Source organism: Theobroma umbraticum, unplaced genomic scaffold, assembly GCF_002168275.2.
Source record: "Theobroma umbraticum cultivar Fairchild unplaced genomic scaffold, ASM216827v3 scaffold_25.0, whole genome shotgun sequence".
Taxonomy (NCBI): Eukaryota; Viridiplantae; Streptophyta; class Magnoliopsida; order Malvales; family Malvaceae; genus Theobroma; species Theobroma umbraticum.
Genome location: NW_018397282.1, coordinates 1339612 through 1348265, shown reverse-complemented (window position 1 = coordinate 1348265; position 8654 = coordinate 1339612). Strand labels below are relative to the sequence as shown.

Genomic DNA, 8654 nt, shown 5'->3' with positions numbered 1-8654 from the left:
GCGACTTAGACCGAGCATGTCTCCACAAGGCTATTAAGAGGGTAAAGAAATGGGCAGATCAAACCCGACGGGGGGCTCACTTCAGTGTAGGGGACATGGTGATGGTAAAGCTACACCTGGTTTTGAAGAACAAAGGCTTACACAAGGGCCTTGTTGGAAGGTACGAAAGGCCATATCGGGTGGTTAAGAAGATCAGTAAGGTGGTGCACAAGTTGGACATGCTGCTCAAGCTGAAAGTGCATCTGATATTCCACGTCAGTATGCTAAAGCCCTACCATGCAGATGAGGAGGACCCTAGCCGAGGGGTGAGCAACAAGGCTCCATTGGGCATCCGAGCAGCATACGACAAAGAGGTGGAAGAAGTGCTGACCGATAGAGTACTCAGACGGCAACACCACATGCCCCAACATCAGTATCTTGTGAAGCTAGTTAGGAGTCTGTGGAAGACTTATGGGAGTTCCAAGATCATATCGATGCCTTCCACACGGCAACGAGGATGCTACCAGCTTAGGTGGGGGAAGGTGTCACGGACCGCAGTTCAGCACATTAGAGGTGGTCCGAGGGTGTTCCGGAGTGCCGGCATATGGGGGAGTATTGCTGGGAGAGAACCCCCATTAGATAGTAGAGGACACGTGCAGGTTGCCTAGCAAGGGCGTACAACACAAGCCCTTGGGTGAGCCAGCCCACATAGCAGGGGCGCGAAACCCAGGCCCTGGGCGAGCCGGCTCGCACAGCGCCCAGACAGATTGCCTGCAGGCAACCTATGCTCACCAACCCACCAGTGCCCAAGCACACTACTTGTGGGTGACCCAAATGCACTAGGAGGCCCAAACATGACACCAGCCCTTGTAATGGCTTGAACTGCTGAAATTTTGGCTTCCCTTTTAAAAATATCTTGTCACCCTTTTGGAGAGAAATTTGGCTATAAATAGCCCTTGTAAATTGTGTACAACAGAACACTTAATAGACACTTGGATTTTTCACTTTCAAATACTCTCGAGCACTCTTCTCTCTTCCCTTTGCTTCAATTTTTTGCATATTTGCATGTTGGCCTGAGGCCTACTGTTTTGCGTGTGCGTTTACGTACTGACTGGAGACTGTGTTCCGCTGTGTGCGTGTACGTGTGCCAGCTGACTGGAAGCAGTGTGCATGCATGTGGGTGCGCTGGGTGCTTGCTGGGAGGGCGCTTAGTGCGTAGGTGAGTTTGTTTGCATTGCATACTACATGTTGTGTTGTTTCTTGGTCCTAGTGGCCTTGAAAATCAGCTAGTAGACATACCTTAGGCTGAATCGGGTTTCAGTACCAACCTAAGGATCGAATCCAAGGCTGCACGGTTGGGTGGTATGAAAAACCACCACGTGACAATCACGCACGGTGCCATGTTATCAAGATGCACTGACGTCAACGTTGATGTCATCATTTTAATGATAAAATTGAATGCCGTTAAAAAGAATGACTAAATTGAAGCAATTTCTACAATCAATGTACTAAATTGCTTCGATTTTAAGTACAAAAGACTAAATTGAACAAAATGCATAGGTATAAAATTTTGGTGGGTTTTTTAACCAATAAAGATTAGTAAGAACTACACTATCTTACCTCGCAGTGTTTTTTACTCAAATAATTGACACAGGAATATTGTTCTACTTCAAGGCAGATAATTAATTTTCAAAAATCATGCGACATTTTTAATTACTAATGTACCACAAGAAAAGAGACGAGTAGCATGATTGTTTGCAAGTTCAAAGATAAAAAATAAACCCAGGCACATATTTGGGAAATACTAAGCACGAAGCTATGCATTAAGTCCAGAGACAGAATTTAGAGGAAAGCTTCTAGTCTGGAAGCAGAAGCTGCTGTCATAAGGGCAATATCTAGAGTGTTATCAAGGAAGTGCTATGTAACATTCTAAGTTCATTAGTTCTATTCAATTGAATACTCAATGTCAACCAAAACTTAGGAAAAGATTTCGTTCACTTTGATACAAGTGGGATTCTGAACGTTTACAGGGGTTTGATTTTGTTTTGTTTTGTAATTTACTCCCAATATACACCTAATGCCTAACGGAATAATTAACCCAAAATTTATCTTTTGGAAAGTGATGCGATATGAAATTACATCAGGCTTGTGCTCCTGAGCCGAGGGTAATATCATTGTCAATCAAGCAGACTTGACAGACAGTATAACTGAGTTTGCAATCACATACCAAGTTCTAAACTCATCACACTCCCACTTTCAACTAAGGCTTCAAATCTACCTAGATGACAAAACAAACCCATCCTACTCAACTTAAAAATCTAATAACTAAACCAAAAACCCATCTAACAAATAAAATACAATGCGAAACTAAAATGCTGCAATGCCATTTTTGTACAGCTAACAAGAAGCAAAAATATTATGTTAAATTCATAATGGTTTTAGACTTCATGAAACATTCATGGCTTCAGCATGATAGTTTTCCAGCTCCTTGTCAAGATCATCTGCCGACTTCTCAATCGGCTTCTTTTTTCCACGGCCACGGCCTCTACCACGAGAACCACTACGGCCACTCCTCATACCCCCACGACGGCTGCAACAAGATCCAGCAATTAGTAAATTAACAGCAAAAACCCAAATGCAGCCATGCATCATTATTAAACATTGGCATCAAATATAAACTCTTTATTAAAAAGGTTTCAGTTCATACTCATCCACCACCGAAAATTCTTAAAAGAAAACAAGGTAAGGCATATACAAAGGATGGACATTTCAATCTACAAACTTCAACGTGACAAGCAGCCTTGCAGGTATTTTGATAACAAAGCTAAAAACTATGGCAAAATTTGCATACCTGTTCAAAACTTTAGGGGCTGTATAATTTAAGCACTCTATGATTTAATTTTTAAGTAATAGAATAGCCATCAATTTACTGTTTAAAATGACAGGCTCAAGCCAACACAAAAGACTGCTCAGATAAAAGGCATGATCTATAAGAGTAAGTCCCATGGACTTAGAAAAATCAAAAGCTCAAACCTTAAATGAAGGTTCCTGAAAGTCAACATAGCCAACAAGGTTCAACCACAAATATATATTTTCAAAGTTTCAAGGAACAAATGCAAAGTAAAAACACTCACATGAAAACTTTTAGGTAAAAAGTTCAGAAAAATCTTACAAGCAAAAATGAAATGGTAACTCATTTATCAAGTATTAGATTAATTTAAATTTAATACCAATTACAATATACACAAGCATGTTAAAAAACGGTTATGTAAACTATACAGACATCAGAATTAATGTTAACTTACTTAAGACCGCGATTAGTTCCAGCAGAGCTTCTTGACTGACCTGGTCCAGGCCTGCACAATTACTTATCAATGTAGTTCTTGTAGAAAGCAAAAAAAGAAATAAACTAGCCAGCAAAAAAAAAAAAGGAAGCAACCGACCAGTGACTGGTAAACATTATAAAGATATGTATGTAGGCTCTATAAACAACATAGATACACAGCAAAATGCTACAAATGATGCAATTTTGCCCACCATGACAAATACTTGAAAAAGAATAAAAATACGCAACAATAATCAGAAGAGTGAAAGAAAAAAATACTCACTTTCATATGTAAACCCAAGCAGTTTTTAACAACCATTACAATTGACGGACAGAAGGAAAATAAGTTTTAAATTCCATGGATTAATACTGTGTGTGCTATAAAAAGAAATAAATTACTGAAAATAAAACAAAAATCTTCCTACAAATACATCGAAAACTTAAAAACTATGTTACAGGACTTGGGTACAAGAATCTAATAAAGGGGGTGTCATGTGCCTAACTTGTCTTTTGCTAAAAATTTCAGACTTGCAGGTGCAGCATACAAGCGTCCAAAAATAGCATACAGACTTAGGGACCCTTCTAAAGATTGTTAAGGATTATAATAATACTGCTGAAAGTTAGAAAATCTACAAAAAGTTGATGCACAATTTTAGACTCAAGCAAAACCTTCGAAATGATAATAAGGGGCCCATATAAGAAACTACGAACCTATCTTGACCCAAAACCAACATTAAGCTCATACCTTTCCCTTTTTTAATTGGCTTATGGTGACAGAATTACAATGCGATACAGGCTAGAATCATATATTAATTTGGAATGGAACCAAAAACCTGACTAAATACCACAAGCCCTACCATATGTACCGGTCCTTGTACCCAGAATCTTCTTATCTATTAATCTTCCTTCTCTGCAAAAATTAATTTCCTTTTATTCTTTTCCTTTACAATTTCCTGATCCTCAATCCCATATTCCTACAATCATTCCTCTTATGCCTCCTTTCTCACTCTCTTTTGCAGCGGTTTCATGCTTAATTTGTGGATTTGGCTGTTTTTTCTTTTTTTTTCCTTATCTGCTGGTTTTCCACATCCAACAGCCTCCCAATGAAGTCACTGACATTCACTTTCTTGATTTAGTGATTGATTTGGCTTGTGTCAAAAGCCAAGTCCAGATGTCTGTATCAAATGCATATTCCTCTGTATGCCTGAAGTGTCCTGTTGACACTAATATGGTGACCTAAATGATGAGTCCATGTAACAGAGCTTAGAAACTAGGAAATGCATTAACAGTGAGAAACATATCATCTTAACAGTGGGTTCAGGCTTTTGCTTCAACAAAGATCACAGCTTGAAAAGAGTAACGAATATTTGACTAGAAATGAATTTGAAAGTTGATGTGAAAAACTTATCAGTAAAATAAAACATATAAAGAAATTAGGAAGAATATGGAATCACATACGTCAAAACAACAGCCCTCTTCCTCCTTCCATTCATTCCGGTTACATTAACACGAGCAGAAATTGGCACTTCCGCATTGGCACCAACAATTTCAATTTTCATGGGCTTTCCATCCAACAGGACATTGTTATACCGCTTAAGAGCAGCAAATGCATCACTCCTTCTGAGATAAACAACTTCAGCTGAACCCTGAAACCAAAAATAAAACAACATCCAGGTAACAAAGATTTGATCCAAAATGAGAACAACTATGTAAAATATATGGCAAGTCATATGAATGAGAAGATATCTTAGTCCATAGAAAATTAGACTACAAAGACAAAGGACTAATCAGGATAAACAAGCAATGCAACAATACAAGCATCAAGCTTTGAGCACAACTTAAAACATCCAGACATGCAAAAGGAGCAAGAAAGGTAGGATGCGGTATAGTCACCTCACACTCAATTCGAACCAGAATTACCCAACAAAAAGTTTTCCAATAGCATAACCTTGATCATGAACTGAAACTTTGTTTATTTCAACAAAAACCTCACATGCATCTAAGCATAAAAGCTAATACCCTTCAATTTTTCATCAACACAAAGTTGCCACAAGACATGCCAGGCTCCCTAGAGAGCTTATTCTCAATGATTTTCTTCAATTTCTACATGTAGGCCAAAAATATAGCAGCATGACTCAGTCAACATGAAATATAGCCTGCAAATCTAAATACATTCGGAAGAAAAGCAATCCTAGAGTCATCATGTTTTCAATAGGTAGTTGCTACAAGCTCTTGTTTCAACCCAAACTAAAGCAATTATTTACTAATTAATCTACAAAATTCAAGCAGTTGAAACATCCCAATGTTTTGTCAAAGATTTCTATCACCGCACTTAAGATATATCTATGTCCTTTCAATATTGCAAGATGCCAAATCCTATTAAGCCAGATTCAAGGGCATAACAACCAGCATTGAAACAGAATATCAGAAGCAATTAACACAAAGCACAAAACTTACACTTGGCCGACCATTTTTATCGTAATGAACTGCATATCTTTTCAGCTCCCCTATCTCAGAGAAAAGTTCCTGAGTTGTACACAAAATTTCAGGATATTTCTCCAGAAAACTAACACAAACTTCTTTAGCCTTAAAGTCCTACACAAAGGTATCACTTTACCCTGATATCTTCATTTGTGACTCCAAGGTCCAAGTTGGATACATATAACTTGGTGCCAACTTCTACTCCTGATATCCCTGCAGCTCTAAGGCTGTCTTCAAACAAATCATGCTGCCATGGTGTGCTCCTGGTCCTGTGGGAAGACTAATGAAAGCAAATACAACGCGTCAGCTTATGACTTGATAGCAAGATCACCAGCCTTCAATATGAATCAAGATCAGCTATATTCCCACAGAACATTAAAAGAAAGGTGCTAGCAGTAGAATCCAGTTTAGTAAAGTGCCGAAGCAATCCAGGAAAAAATCAGCAGGTGCAGCTACTGAACACATATGGGAGTTAAGGATCCGACCCACTTCATTTACAAACGTGTTATAGTATGGACGAGTACTTCAGTTCTGAAGATACGAGAAGTAAGCTCCTTTGCAAAAATTCCATGAATAGAACAGAAACTGAAATCTTGCACCAAAGAAATTCCAAGAATAGCAATAGGATCCACAGATCCATCATAAGTCCCGCTAAGCAGCCAGGCATCAAACACTAACATAATTAGAAATGTATGATACGGTTTAGAAAATGGTAGAGCCATTAAATCTTAAAGGAACCACATGCTACTCATCTGGGCTCCATTTCAAAAAGTTAATAAAGCAGGAACGCATAAAATGTTAGGACGCAGCATTGCATCTTTAAATTGCACAATTGCGGCAGCTAAACCTCTGGGAAATATCATGAGGAGTGCAGCAAAATCCCCAGCGTAGTTGAGTTTGTAAAGAAAGATCGGAGATGGTCCTCAATTTAGGTTGTTAAGCATATGAGCAAAACATAGGACAAGCGCAGGTTTGAGCTTGCCTTGGCAATAGAGTGTTGCGATGGGCGGGCATTGACAGCAAGGGGACCTCGACGAGTAGCAAGGGTGGTTGCTGTCATCCTTCCACCACCAAAAAAGCCTCTGCCGCGGCGCGGCCTACCCCGGCCTCTGCCTCTCTCACTCTTATTTCTCTTCACCATATCATCCAGGGTCATATCCAGGGAGGTAGCCATTACGTAAGCTATTAAAACAAAATTGATAACAGCCATTAGAAGCAGTGTGGGTATAGTAATTGTTGAGTGACAGAGAGAGAAAACGCAAGGCAAGGGATAATATTAAGTATTTTACTTAAGTTGAATTTGTTGATTTTTGAGAGACAAATAATTTAGATCCAATCGCAAATTATGCATCTACGCCAGGTGTTGCTCCTAACCCCCGGCCAAAACAGAATCCCTAACCCTAAAATCGCAGGGATATCAAAGAGAAGGAAGAGAAAAATACCTGGAAAATAGACGAGGAGAAGACTCAGCTAATTAAATTAAAGGATAAAAACAGAGTCCGATGACAATCTGTTCATTCGTTACGCGCCTCCAAGGGTTTCACAGGATTTTGCGACTCTAGTCTTTTCCAGCGAGACTGTCCCTTTTAAACTTCACTCATATATATTATATAAATAGTTCTAGGCGGTGCCCACTTAAAAAAAGCCAAAAAGAAAAAATCTAGAATGTGGCCCCCGCCATACGAGAGAAATTTACTTTACTGATCTTAATCTTCACTATAATGAATCCCAGCCGTATATCCCTTCGACATCGAACATCTGGCTGTGGTCTTTTGAGAATTTTATGAGAATAAATTAGGGTTTGCAGGCAAAAGATGTTTGATTTGGTAATTTTCGGATCGTACGGATTGTTTTCGGTATTGTGCTTGAGATGAAGGGCTTTTTTCGGGTTTTTAGGTTTTAAATGAAGGGCTTATTTGGGTTTTAGTCTTGATGGGTCGCTTAGGTTCTTAGTTCTCTTCTTTTCTGGTTAGTTCATTGGGTTGTGCCACCTAGGGCTTTTAGTTCTCTTTTCTTCTTTTAGTTATTTTAGTACAAGTTCTTTTTATAAATGGAGCTAATGCATAAGACATTTTTGAAAATAAATTTTTTTTATAATTTTAATTATTTTTAGTCAAAAGAATTAAAATTTAAAAAAATTAACCTATTTATTTGGCTTCATGTTTCAATCCTAAACTTATAAACGGTCAAGTATATTTAGAAGGTGTGTAACTCTTTAGTTCTCATCGACAGACTGTATATTTCCAAATAAAAAATTTTGTCAAAAACATTCCTCGTCAGTTCAACTTTCAAGCATTTTTTGTAATGGTACAAGTATTTTGGAGGAGTAATTATTTGCATAAATCTGCTTCATTACTCTGAGTGATATTATGTACATGTTAATGGGATTGCATAAGCTAAACTACACGTAAGAGGATCGAAGTTAAATTATGATAAAATGAATCACATAATATAAATTTGGATTTGAAACATTGTAAATATATAAACATCATAAAAATCATTTCACTTACTATTATTTGATTTTAAAATAAATACTCGTCATAGACTTTGAAATTGAAAAACCCTTTTTATATTAACTGCGTACTCATCATATATTCCAAAATTTCTCAATGTAAGAATCATTTTAATTGATTATAACCACATCATACTGTCACGGGGCGACACTTAAGACCACCTTCCGTGCGGCCTTGGGCTCAACCCTTATCTCGGCACTTAGAACCCAAGTCAGCCTTAGTGCTTCAGCACTCGCCCAACAAGCACTCAACACCCACTCAATGGCTTTAAGCCGGCAAGCAAGCTTGCATAAACCAGAAAAGAAAAATGGGAAGAGAATGCTAGAGAGGAAAACTAAGCTTGTATTGAATGAATT

At 38.2% G+C, this 8654-nt stretch overlaps 1 protein-coding gene across 3 annotated transcripts in view; it reads right to left on the bottom strand.

The window, feature by feature from the left end:
* Positions 1 to 2109: 2109 nt before the first annotated feature.
* The window catches only part of LOC110428100 (THO complex subunit 4C-like), an 8696-nt gene continuing 2151 nt past the window's right edge, over positions 2110 to 8654 (bottom strand). For 2 of the 3 annotated variants that reach the window (XM_021443797.2, XM_021443798.2), the window contains 6 exons: positions 6768 to 6967; positions 5922 to 6065; positions 5762 to 5830; positions 4763 to 4950; positions 3285 to 3335; positions 2110 to 2569 (listed from right to left, as the gene is read on the bottom strand). In XM_021443797.2, the coding sequence (XP_021299472.1) occupies positions 2425 to 2569; positions 3285 to 3335; positions 4763 to 4950; positions 5762 to 5830; positions 5922 to 6065; positions 6768 to 6959 (789 nt within the window). In that variant the 5' untranslated portion in view covers positions 6960 to 6967 and the 3' untranslated portion in view covers positions 2110 to 2424. Of the gene's footprint in view, positions 2570 to 3284; positions 3336 to 4762; positions 4951 to 5761; positions 5831 to 5921; positions 6066 to 6767; positions 6968 to 7227; positions 7389 to 8654 lie in introns of those variants that run through there. The other variant, XM_021443796.1, reaches the window with a different exon arrangement.